The sequence below is a fragment of the Bactrocera neohumeralis genome, chromosome 5 (genome assembly GCF_024586455.1).
Source record: "Bactrocera neohumeralis isolate Rockhampton chromosome 5, APGP_CSIRO_Bneo_wtdbg2-racon-allhic-juicebox.fasta_v2, whole genome shotgun sequence".
NCBI lineage: Eukaryota > Metazoa > Arthropoda > Insecta > Diptera > Tephritidae > Bactrocera > Bactrocera neohumeralis.
In genome coordinates this window covers 3,267,947-3,287,559 of record NC_065922.1, presented here as the reverse complement: position 1 = coordinate 3,287,559, position 19,613 = coordinate 3,267,947, and the positions used below count along the sequence as shown (strand labels likewise).

The 19,613-nt window shown below is 34.1% G+C and overlaps 4 protein-coding genes across 13 annotated transcripts; 2 read left to right on the top strand and 2 right to left on the bottom strand.

Moving 5' to 3' along the window:
- Positions 1-100: 100 nt before the first annotated feature.
- LOC126758341 (gamma-tubulin complex component 3) lies at positions 101-6,705 on the bottom strand. The gene is made up of 9 exons (XM_050472589.1): positions 6,180-6,705; positions 5,660-5,928; positions 5,361-5,594; positions 4,960-5,276; positions 4,743-4,884; positions 4,146-4,686; positions 3,892-4,084; positions 3,494-3,815; positions 101-1,598 (listed from the first exon to the last, which is right to left on the bottom strand). Exons 1-9 carry the CDS (start codon positions 6,304-6,306, stop codon positions 891-893), a joined length of 2,853 nt encoding a protein of 950 aa, XP_050328546.1. The 5' UTR covers positions 6,307-6,705; the 3' UTR covers positions 101-890.
- LOC126758354 (peroxisomal multifunctional enzyme type 2) lies at positions 2,230-3,104 on the top strand. Its single transcript, XM_050472610.1, has 2 exons — positions 2,230-2,476; positions 2,650-3,104. The coding sequence occupies exons 1-2, from the start codon at positions 2,344-2,346 to the stop codon at positions 2,862-2,864; spliced, it is 348 nt and encodes a 115-aa protein (XP_050328567.1). The 5' UTR covers positions 2,230-2,343; the 3' UTR covers positions 2,865-3,104.
- A 131-nt stretch (positions 6,706-6,836) lies between the features above and the next one.
- Positions 6,837-16,204, top strand: LOC126758337 (probable phosphorylase b kinase regulatory subunit alpha). 10 transcript variants are annotated; one of them, XM_050472577.1, is made up of 15 exons: positions 6,837-7,145; positions 7,211-7,936; positions 7,996-8,486; positions 8,560-8,736; positions 8,998-9,321; positions 10,517-10,664; positions 11,699-12,028; positions 12,093-12,332; positions 12,683-12,850; positions 13,195-13,224; positions 14,134-14,444; positions 14,556-14,639; positions 14,707-14,971; positions 15,050-15,644; positions 15,728-16,204. In XM_050472577.1, exons 2-15 carry the CDS (start codon positions 7,360-7,362, stop codon positions 15,831-15,833), a joined length of 3,846 nt encoding a protein of 1,281 aa, XP_050328534.1. In that variant the 5' UTR covers positions 6,837-7,145; positions 7,211-7,359; the 3' UTR covers positions 15,834-16,204. The 10 variants fall into 10 exon arrangements, with proteins under 10 accessions (XP_050328534.1, XP_050328533.1, XP_050328537.1 ...); XM_050472576.1 differs by lacking the exon at positions 10,517-10,664 and adding an exon at positions 9,610-9,754 and having other exon boundaries at positions 6,838-7,145; positions 14,707-14,974; XM_050472580.1 differs by having other exon boundaries at positions 6,839-7,145; positions 12,093-12,308; positions 12,746-12,850; positions 14,707-14,974.
- LOC126758345 (T-complex protein 1 subunit beta) lies at positions 16,197-19,188 on the bottom strand. The gene is given in 5 exon segments (XM_050472593.1): positions 16,197-16,762; positions 16,832-17,222; positions 17,225-17,485; positions 17,707-18,396; positions 18,982-19,188. Coding segments are annotated over 5 exon segments (1,632 nt in total). The 5' UTR covers positions 18,985-19,188; the 3' UTR covers positions 16,197-16,475.
- Positions 19,189-19,613: the final 425 nt, after the last annotated feature.

The following is a 19,613-nucleotide window of genomic DNA, read 5'->3' as shown; positions in this document are numbered from 1 at the left end:
CTTATTATGACGTTGTAACCGTGCTTGTAGAACAGTTCGATCCCCTGCTTTACGGTCAAATATATGAATAATAAAAGTGCATTGTGGAAAATGCTTTGCCTTCATTAATGTTTTCTCTTTAGTGGAGTTTATTCTAATAACAAAATACTTTTGACATTTAAATTCATTAAACGAGAAAAATCAACTTATAACTATTACGAATATGTTTATATTTAGGTCTTACAACTTCGAAATTTCATAAAGTAAGTGCTATATAGTTACTACCAATAAATATTAAATTGGGCTTCATTTTTATAAAATACCGAAAATAGGTTTAAAATATTTTGTTTAATTTAAATGGGGAAACTAAACGAAAATGATACTCAGAATTTAAAACAATCGACATTTTTCTATAATATTCATTCCATCACATGCACAGATAAAATATTGCAGTTTTTTTCATGTTTCAAAACTTTCATAGAAATAATTAAATAAGTTCCACCTTCATCTGATGTATCCGTGGCATACTATCTTTACAAGATTTCACAACAGGACATATAAAAGCGATTCTTCTCTGCTATAAATATGGGACGTATTGAAGTTGCTAATGAAGTACGTGTAGTTAAATAGCTTGGCAAAATTGCATTGGCACTCTGGTGACTGCAATACATATCTTCCCTATCATAATCTCGTTTTCCTAATATTTGTTGGTCCCTTAGCGGATAAATTAACATTATGCCTTCGTTGGATTGTTTATTAATTCTTTTCCTGGGATATTTATTCAAATCCTCTGAAGAAGTTTTATGTAGATATTTTGGGGAATTCAAATAGGTATTGTATTCAATATTATTATTGTTAAAGCAGTCATCACTTAAATGGACCGCATTGCACCACAGCGAAAGGGGCGTATGTCAATTCACCGCCGAATATCGACTTCCCGCCAAACTCTTATTCCCATTGAACATAATACTCATTCGCATGTGCTCGAAAGTCAACGGCACACAAAGGCGTTGATCGCGCTTTTTGTAATATTCATTAAAGTCCAACCGTATGCCGAATAACTGTAAATTATGATCGTTATGCGAATTCAGTGCCAACAAAAAGCAGCGTACTGCCTTTTCATAATCGGCGCAAATGTTATCCAAGGACTTGTGATAGCTTCCAATTATTTGTTCGAATATCTTACGCTCTTGATCCCGTTCTAATTGACGCTCAGCAGTTACTCCGAATTCTCCTGCCTCTTCAGATATAAATATGTGATTTTCATACTCTTTACGAGCTGATAACTCCTTAAAGCAGATTTCGTAGAATTTGTTTTGCCACAACTCCAACCGTATTATACCATCGTACACGTTTTCCATATTCTGGCACAATTGTCCCGAATTAGAGTCAAGGAAAGCGCCACATTTAATGGCATTCAGAAATTCATCGTGAGCATCAAGGATGTCATCTAATGCCTTTGCACTTTGTACACGGTCCTGCAGTTCAGCCCAAGAACATTCAATTACTTCGAAGAGTATGTAATACTGCATCTGATGGATGAAATGTATCATTTCGGACGTGAGGAGATGCAAGCGATAGAGCACCTGATTCAGTTCACTGCCTATAGCTCGGAGTGGCTTTAATAGAGAAAATATTTTGTACAAATTTGTATTAAACTAAATTCAAATAATTAAAAATTAGAATAGAACAAAGGTAACATCATAGCAAAATATAACTTAAAGACTATAACAAATAAAATTTTAACTTCGGTTGCAACGCTATCATATCCAGGCTCTCTGACGTTTCCTTTTGGGTAAATTTAATATATCCCGTTCAGGGTATAAAAATAATTGGGTGTAGAGCTTATAATTCGTTCCGATTTCATCTTTCTTGAGACATAATTACTTTATTTTAGCAGTACAATTTTTCACAACATTCGCAATTAATGACAGATAAATTAATATTACATTTTATCACTTACTTAATTTTTTAAATCATCATTACGGTATTTATCAGTCGTTTAATATATTCTGTTAAATCAATGAAACTGACTCAGTTCTACTGGGCACTTGTACGGAAATATACTATGTTTACTACAACGACCATACTATACGATGGTAGCTAATTGCACTTTAACAATATACAAAATGTTGACAGTGGGGTTGAAGTATGTAGATACATAGATGGATGGGCAACATGTTTGTATACATTCCGAAGCATTTTCGACGACAGCGCAATCGACATAAAATCCACATGTGAAGCAATTTTTCTCTTTACTTGACGTTTGCCTTTTCGTCTATCAGCATTGTGTGGACTTTGACTATAGTGCACTAAAGACTAATATATAATCTTTTTACAAGAATATTGCTGCTATTTATTAAAATGTCACTTGCATCTGATGCCGTATTTGAAAAAATTATCGATGGCCTAAAAGGAAACGAAGCGAAGGCTAAATCTATAAATGGGGTGTTTCTCTACAAAATCACCAAAGATGGCAAAGTGGCTAAAGAATGGAGTAAGTGGTGACTAAGTCCAATTATTTGGATTGATTTTTGATCAATTAATAGTCGAGATATTCAAGTTCGAAAAACCTTTTGAAAAGTTCAATGTGCATAAATCATATAAAACATACATTTGTATATTTCCATAAGTATACACAACAAAAAATATATGATATATTATTTACAGCTCTGGATTGCAAAAACGCTAAAGCATACGAAGGTCCAGCACAAGGTATTAAAGTCGACACTACATTGACAGTGGCCGATGAAGACATGGTGGACATTGCTCTCGGAAAACTCAATCCCCAAGCCGCTTTTATGAAAGGCAAACTCAAGATTTCCGGTAACATAATGTTAACACAAAAATTGGCACCTCTGCTTAAGACAGAGGCCAAGTTGTAAGGACATTCAAATGGCGTTTCATATCAAATAAACTACAAGCATTCTACATATTTAACATTTATTCCATTGGAATTCGTATATTGGTGTTATAAAATTAGTTTAACATTCGGGAGATAAGTTCAATTTTATACAATGTAAAGGGCAAAACATTGTTTTATGAGCATAATTTAGTACTGGCGATTATATTTTATGCAAAACAAATAAATAAAATAATACTGAAATTTTACTTATGTACATACATATGTGTTGTATTAGTGGTGGGATTGTGAATTACATGTGCTTGTACTTATTATTCACTTATCACATGTCATATAAATTCGTTTTGGATTAGATTACCGGCTATTTCCCTTTGACGAACTCTACCCCATCGGCTATTATCATCTCATAAATATTTAACATATTAAATAAGCGATCAATGAAAATCCGTCGACCCTACTTAAGTTTTTGTTTTTATTTTTTTTTACGAAATTTCACCAAGGGGGGGTCTACCTAAATAATCAATAAACCACTACAATACAATTGGGATAACTCTTAACAACAACAACATAAACGTGTATGTAAACAGTATTCCAAGTAATATATAAACAAAGTTGGGTAAGATAAATATACTCAGTTTATTTATAACTTACCTTTGCGTTGCACTTTTGATCCTTCCAAATTTTAGAGGATAGTACGAATTCCATGTGTTTCATACGCCATAGAGGTTTGAAAAGGATTTGATAAATGCCCATACACGGTTCGAGCATTGTAGCTAAAGGTCCGCGTACGGTATATTGTAATGATAGTATATCCCAACCAATATCGCCATCGCAGGGTGTTAGCAACCGTACATCTAGATGATTGAGAATTTCTGGATCGTCATATTGCGCATTTGTTGATCTTATGGCGGCATCCATTATCGATGAAAGATCGTAAGAGTAAAGTTCCTTTGCTGGTTTATCCAACTCGCATCTATGAATTATGAAACAGGACATATTTTACATGTATGTATATGTATACCAACAAATTAACTACATTATCTTCTTACTTCAAATTTTCCATAAGGATTCCAATAAAGTCTCCTTGTCCAAGTAGAAGATAACGACGCATTGCCTGAAGATGTTCGAGAAGTTTATGTGGGCCCATGACAATATCTAGCACACGCTTCGAAGTATTCAAGTAAATAGCATCGATAGTCGAATGCAATTTCGTATCGGCTACTCGTGAAAATATGTGATCCGCTGTTAATACAAAGATTGTTTTCATTATTTGCATTTAATCAATGTAAGTTCCAAATCTTACCATTTTCTTCGATACATAGACGTAATTCATCCCGTCCTTTAACTGGTCTCTTATCTTCACATATTTCACACAAAAAATTTATGCTCTTTCCTGTTACCAAAATTTTGTGTGCCATTTCAGTTGACATAAAATTTGGCAACATAGCTATGCGTACTCTATATTTATCATGCCACAAGCGATCAGGTCCAACTTCTGCCAAACATTCAATGAAGAACTCACCATGTGGATCGCAAATTTCTCCTTCCAACAGCCAATGTGAGAGCATTTGATAAAGTGGACCACAAATCGCAAGTAAAAGCTCACGAACTAGAGACTTTACAGTGGGATTACCGTTATTTAAAAAACTATGTACCGTTGAAGCGAGAGCACCACCTTTCTTCTCCTGGCATGCCTCCGCTATAGTCGCTAGCCATTGCAACCTCTTAAGTGCGTCAACTGACCATACTAGAATTTTCATTAAAGTTAGTCTTTCGTGACGCATTGGTATAATACTGTTGCCTCTTAAAATTGTTTTATGTTCATGATCTCTTTGCCTGTTTAACTGACAAATAAAAAAAAATCTCAGAACTAATTTAAATAACCTTCATAAAACAATACCTGCTCTTGAAGTGTTGCAACCATGCCATAATATCTAGTTAGTTCTTTTTTTAAAGCGGACACAAACCCCTGTCCCATAAGACCCAAAGGGCATAAGCCACTTTTGCTATCTGTATATGACTGAACCAAGTCATGGTAGTACCTGCAAGATATAAATATATATATACAGATATGATATATAAGTAATGGAATATGGTATCGCTTAGTCATAGCATACCCCAATTCAGAAAGCCTCAGAAGCATTCCTGCTTGAATCACGTTTAAAGACTTCACCTTTGAATCTAATTTAAAACGTCCTGATATTACGTCCTTTTTGAGGTATTTTCCCTGAATACCCGTAAATACGTATATAATATTTTGTACTATGTCGTCGTTTACATTATTTTGTAGGTCGAGTGATTTACTACCATCAGCACGTAGAGATGGAAAGTTTACTCCATGAATAACACCACAATTTCCACCGGTTGGATCATTTTCAGGTGTCATACGACTAAAGGCACTACGACCAGATACCATTGGTTTTACGCTTTCTTCCTGTGAAGTATGTTGATATAAAAAGTGTGTTTGAAAACCAACTTTTTAATTTCTCAATAATTTTTATCATTTTTAATAACTTACATTTCTGGCTCTATTGTTAACAGGAAGTACGGAATGTTGAGGTTGCTGCTGACTAGAAGTTTTGTGCAACAAATGTGATCGGATTGATTGAAACGCTGAGTTAGTCGAAGCCATTAATTGACTACGGTGACTGTTAACATTCCCAACATTGTGCCCATTATCAGTTGAATATTTGGAGTCAGACATAAAATATAGAAAAGTTAGCAATGCGGTACGTTGATGCTCATCAGGAAGCTATGAAATGTTTAAAAAAAAATAAATAAATAATTTTCTCCCCGTTTCTGAAAAGTTTTACTTACTGCTGCTTTGAGTTGCTCATGAAATTTTAAAAATAACGCACTATTGTTTATAAAACTGCTTGTTTCTCCTTTAGAATTAGCACAATCACTTCCCGTTGCACCGAATTGTGATCCAGCAGGGCATAAATTCGAAGTAACACTTTTAGCAGCAGAGGAGTCAAGATGATGTGTGATTTTTGTTAGAATTGAGGTTTCGTCGAAAGGCAATGTTGAGCCCAAAGCAGTGGGACAGTTGGATATGTACTGTGTTACGTGACGTAAAATTTCTCCTGTAAAGCAAATCGAAGGATGTTAAAGGAAACATATTTTATAATTAAAAATAAATTTGGACGCACGGAAACAATTCATTAAATATTAATAGAATTTTAAATATATTTATAAATTAATTTTTCAGCTTTATGATTTGATTTGATTAGATGTCACTATTCAAACTAATTTTTCTTTTATTTAAAGTTTTTCTGAACAAACAACTGCAGAATTTAATATTGTTACATCATTAAATTCTGGAAAGTTGACTTACTATGATTTTCAGACGGTCCTGCCAAATTTTTGCATAATTCTGCCAATAATTCGTAAATGTCCTTATAGTCTCCGCGTCCTTCACTTCCATCTCCACAACCACCGCTATCCAACACATTTCTCGACATTATTACTGCATATATACAAACAAATTGGTGACCTGCCTTTCACTCTTTGTTATATAGACAATTAAAAACCGCTCCAAATGTACTTATAACCGCGATTTACTATTTAGAAAACTTCAAGATGTATCTACATATATTTATGTGTGTTTTGAGGCAGATTTGGATTGTATATAACCGAAGTAGTCACTTGCTATTTCCGAAACAACTGTCAATATTTTTCCTTATCGCTAGGAACTCTTTACTCTTAGAATATTTTCGTAAAATGGAAACTTGTGTAAAATAAGAAAATATGATTGCGGAATTAAAATATATTAAAACCAATTTAAAATTCTATTGACGTCCTTCACTGCCAATTTTTAAAATGCACCAAAAATAAGATTTGCGCTAAAATCTTGTGCGAGTAGGAGAGTAAGAGAGAGAGAGAGAGAGAGAGAGAAATAAAACTAATTAGAAATTGCAAACTGTTTTAAGTGACTGCTTAGGATCCACCATGGAATGTAAATAATTCATTGTGAACAGGACATTTAAAACTTAAGTTTATAAACTAACTATAGTTAGTCGTACACACAAATCAGAGATAAAAATCTGATATAAATATTTATGGACCATTTTCTTATCGAATGTGGCTTTATTTTTAAAAGGTCCATAAAAAATATAGTTGCTGGTAAACTCAAAAATATCTCATTGTGAGGGAATTTCGTTCATCAGCTGATACTCGCAGTGATTACTTTGACATTGGCGTGACATTTTTGGAAGGCGGAAGCGTAGCAGTAATCATCTGGCAATATTTTTACTATTTTGTGGGATTAATTTTTGTTAAAATAGTGAATTTGTGCATATTAGTAAGAAATAATTGTTATCAAATCGATTGCATATAAGCAGAATATTATTTGTAATTGAATTACAGAAAAATTCGTGGGGCTAAGAACGAATCTTACATAAGGATATTGCAGGGAGGGCTGCCTGACAAACCACAAGAGCCCCCAGACAGGGCTCTTAAAATAGTTTGATCTCGCTTTCTTTTACAAAGAACGTGTTGCATTCGAAAGCAAAAAAATGCGTTCCCGCAGCAATTCGGGCGTCCGGCTGGACTATTACCAGCGTATAGTGCACCGCCTGATCATGTCGCACCAAGAACCTGTTACTGGCTTATTTCCTGCCTCAAACATTAATTCCCATGCTTGGATACGTGATAATGTTTACTGTATATTGGCCGTATGGGGTCTTTCGATGGCCTACAAGAAAATTGCGGATCAAGATGAAGATAGAGCTAAATGCTATGAGTTGGAACAAAGTTGCGTGAAATTAATGAGAGGCTTACTTATGGCAATGATGAATCAAAAAGATAAAGTAGAACGATTCAAAATGACGCAAAACCCATTGGACTCATTGCACGCAAAATATTCGAGTAAAAATGGACAACCTGTTGTTGGAGATGGGGAATGGGGTCATTTACAAATCGACGCAGTTTCTTTGTATCTTTTGATTTTAGCACAGATGACAGCATCTGGGTTGCAGATTGTATTTTCTTTAGATGAAGTTTCATTTATTCAAAATCTGGTATTCTACATAGAGTCGGCATATTGTATTCCCGATTATGGTATTTGGGAGCGAGGCGACAAAACTAATCACGGTGAAAAATAACATATGACCATAATTGTAAAAATAGTATAAATGAATTTATTTCAACAGGTGAGCCAGAACTAAATGCAAGTTCAATTGGTATGGCCAAAGCAGCTCTAGAAGCAATGAACGAACTGGACTTATTTGGTGCCCGAGGAGGTCCTGCAAGTGTTATACATGTTTTAGCTGATGAAGCACATAAATGTCAGGCTGTTTTGCAATCTATGTTACCACGCGAATCAAACAGCAAAGAACTTGACTCGGGATTGCTTTGCGTAATTGGATTTCCAGCGTTTGCTGCTGATGACCCACAATTAATACGTAACACGAAAGATGCCATTTTATCACGACTTCAAGGAAAATATGGCTGCAAACGCTTTTTACGAGATGGCTACCGTACACCCAAAGAGGATCCATCTCGCTTATACTACGAACGTTGGGAACTCAGAATGTTTGAAAACATCGAGTGCGAGTGGCCTCTGTTTTATTGTTACCTCATTCTTTTCCACGCTTTTCAAAATGACAAATTAGCAGTGAAGGAATATGCAGATCGCCTTGAGGTATTGGATGGACAATCAAATAATACATTTACAAAACAAATCAAACTTATTAATCTTAAATATTTTTTTTTAGAAAATTATGGTCCGAGCAGACGATGGGACATTACTTATACCTGAAAGTTATGCAGTTCCGCATAATTTGGTATCAAACGAATACCAACATCCCGGCTCGCAACCGCGTGAAGTAGTAGGCAGATGCCCATTCCTTTGGGGACAATCTTTGTTCATATTAGGTCGACTATTACAGGAGGTACGCACCATATATTGCTCAAATGTTTAAGAAGTTTAAAATTATTAAAATGAGTACACTCTTAACTCATATGTGTATAATTCATAATAACGTTCTCCTCACATTGTTATAACGAAAATAGAGCTCTCGACCATTGAAGCCAAATATGTTTTCAATATAATATTTTCATTACTTTTCACATTTTTTAAGTATATTTATTTAATAATTCTTCTCTGATGATGTTCATATTATAGGAATTAATGTATTTTTTCCATTCTCCAGGGTTTCTTGGCAGTCGGAGAATTAGATCCGTTAAATCGTCGTCTAGGTGCCCAAAAGAAACCTGACGTTGTTGTCCAAGTGGTCATCATAGCTGAGGATAACGAAATACGTGACAAGTTGACAGAACATGATTTGCATGTACAAACAATAGCTGAAGTGGCGCCAATTGAAGTACAGCCAGCTCGAGTTCTTAGCCATTTGTACACGTATTTGGGTCGTAATCGGAAATTAGGATTAACAGGGCGTAAGTCTCGCGATGTGGGTATTTTGAGCACCAGCAAATTATACTCACTTAAGGATCGTATATTTGCCTTTACACCACAAGTAAGTTAAAGGTTTTGCTTTATTATAAGTACATATGTGTGTACATACATACATACATATGTATATAAAATTTGTTACAGGGTTTTAACTATGATTCGTCATTTGAATAATGTATGCATTCGCTTAGATTTTTTAAGTACTATTGCAATATCAAAAATATATGTGTAATCTATATATTTGTTAAATCGAGTGCTACAATCATTGTTACATCTGTGTTGAATGACGATTCATAATTCCCTTGAAATTATTCAAATTAATTACAATCTGTTGCGTTATTATTTACATTAGTTTGTTGACTTGAGTCGATTTTATATCGCATCTGATAATGAATTAATGATTGACATCCTGAAAGGAGAGATAAATTTCCTAAAATCCGCTTGGGATCTGCTGGGTCGTCCGTTAGTGACTCTAGTTTTGAGAAAAATTCATTTAGGTCGGTTAAATAATATTTGTATGTTTTCTTTAATTTGGTGTATGCTGCTGTAAAGCCCTTTTATGTATCACTTACATATTTGTATATGCTCTACTTTGCTCAACATACATACATCTGTATTTTTAATATATTCTATTACCACTTTGTGTACAGGGACATATTAACATAGTTTTTATCTAGAAAACTTTCGTGTAGAATTTTATGTAAAAGCAAGAATCATCTTACAGATTGTGTAAATTACATCAAGATTTGGAATTGGGTTTTAACATATAAATTAATTTTGCATTTTTATTGGTCCATGTTATTCTATATTACTATAACCTTAAAACTGGTTCCTAACAATATGTTAACGCTTGCTTTTACATACATTCACATTAAATAGTCAATTTTCACCGACACATTTACACGTAGTTTTTTTTTAATAATTTGTAGTTTGCTATTAATTTTATCCCGGTCGAAAGTTTAGATCCTGCTAAAAAAAATTTTAACCGCAGTAGTTTTTATGTACATGTTGGCAAAACATACTCTCAAAAAATGCATTTGCGAATCTCATTAACTCAGAAATGTTATGAAAAACGAAAAAATGCGTAAAGTTTAAATCTAAGTATGTACTTATATAAGAGACAAGTATAAACAAGAGTATATACGTACTTATGTATACCTTTCTCACTCAGTCAAAACTTAAAACATAATTTCAAATTAATTTGCTCGTATTTCACCCACTAATGCAATGCAATTCAATTGGAATGAACATCGTCGCAGAATATCGATTTTGAAGAGTACTACACAACTCGTGATCCTGATTTGCTTGCTAGCAATTTCACAACAAATTTAGCTTTCCTAACAAACAATTGGCGGCACATGTTAGGAAGACCGACTATAACTCTAATGGCCACGCATTACATGCTAGGTAATTACATTATATCTTTCTTACAAACATGAAGGCAGCCATCTTATAGCTTTGTATTATACACGTTTAAATACTATAGTCTGTACGTAATTATTTACTTAACTAAAAATAACTAGTATCTGCTAAATAAAGTAAAGGTTCAAAATTTTATATTTATAAAGATCGGTATATCGAAATATGCATAATTTCTTATTTATTTTTTACACTTGCCATTGTTTAAGAAAAGAAAACATTTCTATCTTTTAATTTAATTTTTTGTTCGCATGTTTTTCCTTCAATTCACCTCTTTTACATATGTACATATATTATATATAAATATAAACTACATGTAAGAATGTCATATGCGAGCTTCTTCTAGAATTAAACTCTAGCTTGCATAGCTAACATCCGCACACACACAGTCTAATACATATACATATATGAGCTAGTCATTGTAATTTGGTGGTAAATTATTTATTTAAATAACTAATGCCACAAATATATTTAGAAATGTTTTGCTTTTGTAGTTAGAAATAATTTTTATATGAAGAACGCTTAAAATGAAATTTATAAAATGACCAAATTTTTCCTAGTTTCTGCCGTAACTTTTCTTTGCATATCTTTTTCATACTTTTAAAACTAAATTGTTTAACTCTGTATTTATGAAATATTGCACATGTAAATATGCACAAGTACGTACCTACATATACACAATACCAATACCACATTTAAGCAAAACCATACCAAATCTGTTATGGGATTAATACTAACTTTAATTGTATTGTAAGTTGACTTTTTAAATAACACATTCATTAATATTTATTATGTAAATGTATATAACTTATCAAAATACTATCTTGAAATAGGTATGGTATGATTCATCCTATTGAGAGTATGTATTTTAATCGCAATTTTCATGAACATTTGTCAATAATTACATAATAGTAGAAGCTTGATTAATATATATTAATAGGATTATAGCTATTTTTCGTTAAAGTTATTGTTATTATCCGAAAAAGTTCTATATACAATAATAACTGTAATATTTCGCACAGATCAAGATAAAATACCACTGGCTATGATCCAAACAATGCGTAAGCTTAAGTCTGGATATATTAATGGCACTCGAGTTATGCTGGGCAACCTCAAGGACTTCTTAAATACGTCCGCCATCACCGATCTAAGCTTTTTGGGAAGCACAGAAGATGGTTACCCAGATCGTTTAAATCCCGACGTACAGGCATATTTGGACGAGCACTTGTTGCGCTCATTTAGCCATCGCGGCATGATGAAACTACATGGCGCACATTTGCGGCCACGTCAATTACGCAGGCGTATGTCTTGCAAGGGTGCTATTAAAAAAACCCGTTCAATTAATGTCGATTGTAAGTATACAATAATAAACAGTCTTATTATGAAATGTTCATTCTCTATTACTTACTTTTATAGCTGATAATTTGGGTATGGAAGGTCCGACACCATTAACGGAAAGACGTTTATCATCGGTGATTCCGCCACCATGGTTACAGCCAAATAAGGCTAATAATATCAGTGTTTTTGCAACAACACCAGAAGAAGGTCCCACCCTCACAGTGGATCCATTGATTCGTGAAAATATCTACCCCATTGATCCACATCATAATCGTTCGGCCATTGAACGCCGCAGTGAGTTTACAAGACAACAAGAAAGTTAGTAGTGGTTTTAGTTTCATTTTTAGTGCAAGGTGTCCGAGAATGCAATGGTTCAATTTAACCAATTATGTTGGATCATTCATAGATGTGTCAGTCGATGAAATGATGAGTTATTGTAATATTTGTAATTAACAACATTTGCAATATATGTGCAGATATTTTACTGATAAAGTGGTTGCATTGTCGAATACTAGTTTCGTCTTAAGTTTGTTTATTATTATGTATTAATATTATATGTTATAACTGTTTTATTTTCATTCGATTTTCATATTTTTATTTCTTATTATAATTTCATTGTTTTGGTTTGACGTTATAATTTGTAAATATGAACCCTGTACGATCATTAGTACAAGCTATACCGAAAATTCTTGTTCAACGCCATCGCACGGACACTAATTTTGCCGACACAGAAGTAGAGGAATTAATTGCAATGTTGCGTGAAACGGAGAATCTGGAAGAACAAGGAGACATTTTGCAATATTTGGTCGACACACAGGGGTTGGACTTCAATACTGGTAAGTGCAGTAACGTTTACTTGCATACATACATACATACATATGTATTGAATGACTTGCAAAATGATTAAAAGTGTTCCCGCTCACATGCACACATATTTTACATATACATACACACATTCAAATATTCCTAAAATAAATTATTATAGAAGTGATGTGTTACTCGCAGTTTATCCTTATTCCACCCTATCCCGTATTCATCTAAACTCGTGGTCCAACTCCCTCTATATTAAACTTTATCTCGATTATTGCCTATTTCAAATTGATGTTGTCTACTTTTTTCTGAAAACGTGCATTGATTTCTACTTCTTAATTTCTCTCTTTGTGAAAATTTTATTCATTAGCTGGCTTAGGTTTGAGGAATAAAGATTCCGGTAAGTTATATTTTTTAATTTCGGCACCTAAGTAAATGCATTTGCATACATATACACACATATATAATTATCCAATTCACCGAAATAATTTAATTTAATTTTTCGTTCAGAAAAAATATCATTAAAATTGTGTACTATTTGATAAAGATAACCTAGGCTAGTTTTCGAGAAGATCAATAATTATAATATTGAACTTTGTGATTTCAAAAGCGAAAAAAACTTCCAAAGCACACCTCGGTATCTGAAACTAGCCTAGGGTTTTAAACTAAAAAAAAAGGAATATATCTATAATTTTTTTTAGTTATTCACTCTTCGAAATTTTGTTAACCATTTACATTCGCAAAACTCTTAAATCACAGTTGTTTACTTATTGAATGCTTGACAATTAAAATTCCAGCAGCAATACAAATATTAAAAACTCCATACGAGCAAAAAAAATTTTTATGTTAATTTATACAAGGTTTACAAATAATAATAAATACTGAACTGTAATTAAAAATTTTGCGTATACTTCCGTCTAATCAATTCTTCTTATATTTCTCTCTTTTGTTTTAATTTTTATCTATGTTTATATGTATATATGTATTTTTGTTTATAAATGTGCGTTCATTCACTGCATGTAACAATCCCTGATTACCAATGATATTTCAAAATGATTTTTCAACTTTAATGGATTTTACGTAATTTAAAATATTTGTTTTTAAAAATATACATGCATATTTTCCACTTCTGTGTACATACTTCTAATTAATTTCCAAAAATTAAATAATTATTATATACTACCCGCATTGTAATGGCCACGTCCCTTTTTGTTTCTGTATTTTCACGAGCATTTATGTGCCTAATGTTTCTCCATCAACGTTTGTATGTACGTACATCTATGTGTGCGTGTGTAATTATTTATAAAAGACGTTGAGCAGGAAGATGTGGATGAGGCCATTGCTATTGCTTCAGTCATAAAGGGCGAGCTATGCGACAATACAGAACTTCTACCCACGGTTATCATTGACACTACTCTTACTAATTCTTCACTTCTTCCCACTCAAGGGATGTTGGAGGAAGGTCGCGTCGTCACTGTGCGGGATCTCCTTAAAGGCCTCTACGAAAAAGCTTGTCAACAGAAACTTTGGGGCCTTGTGCGCCACACAGCCGGAATGCTTGGAAAACGTGTCGAGGATCTTGCCAAGGCCGTAACCGATCTGTTGGTGCGACAGAAGCAGGTAAATTTATGCATATGCATGTATACATATATGTGAGTACATACATATGTACTCGTTTAAGTATGATTGAAACTGGATGAAACATTTTGAGATTTTTTATTAAAATCTTAGGTCACTGTAGGAATGCCACCCAATAATGAATATACAATTACTGCACCTTTACCAGAGATTGAGTTACGTCAACTGATCCATGATGTAAGTTGAACATCCTCAAACCATTTTGTGGATTATTTTTTTTACTTTTTATCAATATTGTGCCCAGACTTATGGTGATGATGAAAGTACTGCGATGTTGACGCAGGAATTAATGGTGTATCTAGCTATGTTTATACGCACCGAACCACAACTATTTCACGAAATGTTGCGCCTGCGCGTAGGGCTTATTATTCAGGTAATGGCCAAGGAGTTATCACGTACACTTAATTGTGACGGTGAGGCAGCCTCGGAACATTTGCTCAACCTGTCGCCATTTGAAATGAAGAACTTGCTCTATCACATACTGAGCGGAAAAGAATTTGCTGTGAGCAGTGGTGAGTCATTCCATGACTAAATAATATGTAATGTTGACGTTCCAATTAACAAATATTGTTTTTTCATTAATCCAGTTGCACGTGGAAATCTCTCAATCGTAAGCTGTAAATCAAGTCGTGTCAGCAAGAAGAGTCAAATAGGTTTGGGCGATCAAGAGGGAGATGATGCACTTATAGCAACAATCGATGATCGTCAAGGTCAATGGTTAAGACGCCGCCGCTTGGATGGTGCACTGAATCGGGTACCACGTGATTTCTATTCTCGCGTCTGGAGTGTGCTTGAAAAATGCCAAGGATTGGCAATCGAAGGACGCATATTACCGCAGAGTTTGACACAAGAAATGACAACCGGCGAATTGAAATTTGCTTTAGAAGTAGAAACGGCACTTAATCAAATTCCACAACCAGAATATAGACAATTGGTGGTGGAAGCCCTTATGGTGCTCACACTTATGACAGAACATAATATGGTACCCTCTCTGGGCGGTATTATCTATGTTGAACATTTGGTTCACAAAGCCAATCAACTGTTTCTAGAAGATCAACGTAAAGTGCAAGGTGATGCTATGCTATGTTGTGCCAAATCCAAAGAGGGCAAGGACCAGCAGGCAGCTTCCGGTATGCTCTTATGTGGAGGTGCAGCATATATCTGTCAACATTTATACGATAGGTAAGATTGTATTATAAAAACAACAAATAATCAAATTGCTATACTAACTAATTAATTATATTTTTATCATAACACGCTCTCAGTGCACCCAGTGGTAGCTATGGCACTATGACATATATGGCTCGTGCAGTTGCTCTTGTTCTGGACTGTGTGCCAAAGCATGGAGAAATGGAATGTGTAATATCCTAAATGGTTGCGCTAAAGGCTATTCTACTAATTTGGTCTAACTGCAGGAGTTACCTACCTATTAGTAAGGCTTAATACGCGGCAGTTAGTTCTCTTATTTCGGACGCACAAATATGTGTGTGCATTAATGTTCGTGACTTTGAATTTAAGATCTAAACAATTTTTAACTAACTGCAACCTATTATATATATACATATATATTCGACAACAAATTTGTTTATAGTGCCGAACCATCGTAAGATAATTTTTAGAGTTATTTCTTTCGACGTATTTCCAGCAGGAGCGGAACGCCCGTATGACACCATAATTGTATTGATATTTTTCTTGTTTTAGTGGATTTATTGAATAAAGTTTTTTTTGCAAAAATATTAAAACAGATTTATTTTTATTAATTTCCAGTATTAACAGATTTATTTTAAAAATCAGTATTTTTAATATAGTGAGATACAAGTGCGGAAACAAGAGCTGTCAACTGTACAATGTTTCGAATTTCTGGAGAATGGATTAGAGCGGACAGCATTGGGGACAGATATTAATAATTTTTTTTACGCTTTGTTTGTAGAATGAAATAATTTGAACAGATAAGGAGTACATAGTTTTACTTTGCTTAAGTAAGTATTTTAATACAATAATAAAAAACTTAATCTAACAGTAACCACGGTCAGGAACACGCCGTCTTGGGGCACATCTTATGATATCGTCCACGCGTAATATCATTTCAGCTGCCTCTGATGCGGACATTAATACCTGACGTTTAACAGCGAAAGACTCTGTAATTCCCAGTTCTTTCATATCACCTACTTTACCCTTTTCCATATCCAAGCCAATGGCTGATTTACCTTGTGCGTGGGCAGCACGTAATTCTGATACCAGTTGTGCTGAATCATAACCGGCATTGTCGGCAATAGCTGTTGGCAGGGCCAACAAAGCTCCTGCAAATGGTTTATTTTTAGTATTTGGAATTATATGTTTGAAAAGAAAGAATTCAAAAAAATACTTACTGGCAAATGCTTCCATTGCAATTGCTTCTTTTCCTGGGGTTTCTCCAGCCTTTTTGAAAACGGCATTAGCCATTAGAGCTTCTGAACAACCGCCACCATATACAATGCGCGATTCCTTTACAGTAGCAGCTAGAACACATAGGGCATCATGCAATGACCGATCAGCTTCATCGATGATTTGTTGCGTTGCACCACGTATCACAACTGTACAAGCTTCGCCCAATTTCACTCCACTAAAACGCAAAAGTGTGTCCTCACCAATCATTACCTGTTCGATGACGTCGCATTCACCTAATTTGACCAGCGAAGGGTTGTCAAAAGTGGAAACGATTTCACCACCAGTAACAAGAGCTAAACGTTCGATTCCATAACAAGAGCTAAACGTTCGATTCCATCGAAATCAGCATGCTCAATAGCCATAACGCCGGCATCCGCAAACAATTGCTCAGGGTAGTTGTAAATAAGTTGACGATTAATGAACACGTTACAATTGTGGTTCAAGATTTTCTGCACCTTATCCTTCATCTTCTCTTTTTCGGCCAATTCCAAATCGGCAATTTTCGCCAAAGAGTCTACCTTGATAGTACTTCCGAATACTTTGATCTTATCAGTGTCCATAGGTGTATTCGCAATTAGAATTTTCGCCTTTTCAATCTGTTTGTGTATGAATTTTTTATTATATATTAACATGAACTTTAAAGGTTGATAATATTTAATTACATTGTATATTAATATGATGGCATTGCTGCAGCATCAAACTCGTCAAAATGGCTGTGATATGGCTTACTATTGCAACATAATTCACAACCGTTTTAACGCGTTGATGAAGAACATCTTTCTTACATTTTTTAGTTATAAACATAAATAAAACCTACTCGTTGTGGTTGATGTACTCCTGGTTTTTTGTCTAATAGAAAACCATCATCTAAAAATGAGTCATCCAATGTGCCGCCGGTCTTCTTTATTATTTGAATTGCATGCAATTCTCCAGAGCCTTTAAGTCGCAGAACCGCGTCCACAGCTAATTTTGAAAAAAACTCTTTATGTTGATGTAAAATTTTTGACGATAATGTTGTCCGCGCAATATTTAGTAGATCTTCTTTAAACTTGACATCATTGGCTGAATTGTCTTGAGAAGCTTGTGTAAGAGCTTCACGTGCCACCTGGGTAGCCAAACGCCAACCGGCAATGATAATTTGTGGGTGCAATTTTTGTTCCACTAATTTTTCGGCTTCCCGTAAAAGCTCAGCAGCAAGCACGGTAACTGAAGTAGTACCATCTCCAACTTCTTGGTCTTGCACACGCGACATGTCTACCAATATTTTAGCAGCTGGATTATCTACTCCCACAGCGCGTAATATCGTGGCACCATCATTTGTAACTTCAACTTGGCCAGCATTGCGACCATGCGCTACCAAAATCTTGTCCATACCTTTTGGTCCCAAAGTGCTTTTTACAAGATCACCGATAGCAATAGCTCCTATAAAAGATGACAGGCGAGCCATTTCAGCCTTTTCTTCTTGCGCCTCGCTCTTAAGCACGCGCACAGGATTTAAAGACATTTCCTTAAAATAAAATAATAAACATTTTTTAAAAAAGTTTTCTTCGCAACTTATAAAAATTCAATATATAATATCATTCATTACATTATAACCCTACTTTTCGAGCACAAGGTGCAAAACTTAAACTCTCTTGTAAGATAGTCATTTTATTTAATTGGAATTATGGTGAACAATATTATGAAAATTATCATTCGCTTTTTATATTTTTAGATACCCATTAGTTCTATTTTTCGTAACACCGAAGCAAACTTCCAGAAACTTCAAATAAAAATTTAACCAGTAATTTAAGGTAACATAAAACAAATTCAAAAACTAAATTACATTAAAATTACGAAATTATGGAACTGCAATCAGTAACCATCAATATATGGATACTGAAATGTGCACGTGCATCCAGACCAATAGTGATTCCTCATGCTAAACGCCTTAGGCAATGCGTCTATTTTATTGAGAAACACCCGGCGTTATTTACAACATTTTACTATTCAGTAAACCAAAGAAATCAGTTACACTATAGACATATTTGATCTTTACGCGATAAAAATAAGTTTTTAATTAATTTTGCTTTGTTTTTCTGTATATTCTCACCATTTTTAGCGATTTTTTAAGTTTTCGTCTGCAGCAACACCCAAAAAAGACAAATGGAAAAAAATAAAAATGGCGAATGAGTCAATGCTCCTCACGAGTGACACACACAAACAACTATGGAAGAGTGTTGCAGTTTTGCCCATTACCATTTGTATTCCTTTGTGGTACCACAAATCTGGTACAGAAAGAAATCTCTTTTTAAATTTTTTTCATATAAAAATTGTATTTTCTCGAATTGGGTGTTAATATTGTATATCGAGCATCTGTAAAAATTTATGTAAGTGAAAATTGTTTTTACTTTCAAAAAGGGGGACATTAATTAATAATGCCACACTTGAGTTTTAATTGGGCGCAATGCGTTTATTAAATGAAGTAATAAATTAAGTTTTTTAATCTAATACATTTTTTTTAAATCATTTTAGTAAAAGCATGAAAGACTCATTTATCTTATTCTTTGGTAAAATTACTTACATCTGTTGCGGAAAAGTTTGACCGTATCATTCTCAAATTTAAATTTTATGTTAACAATTACAAATTGCTGCGCAAAGCTGCATTGCATTTCCCAAAGAACTGTTGCAGTTGAGCAGAAATGAAATATTTAACTAATAACAATAGTTTGAAATGAAATACAT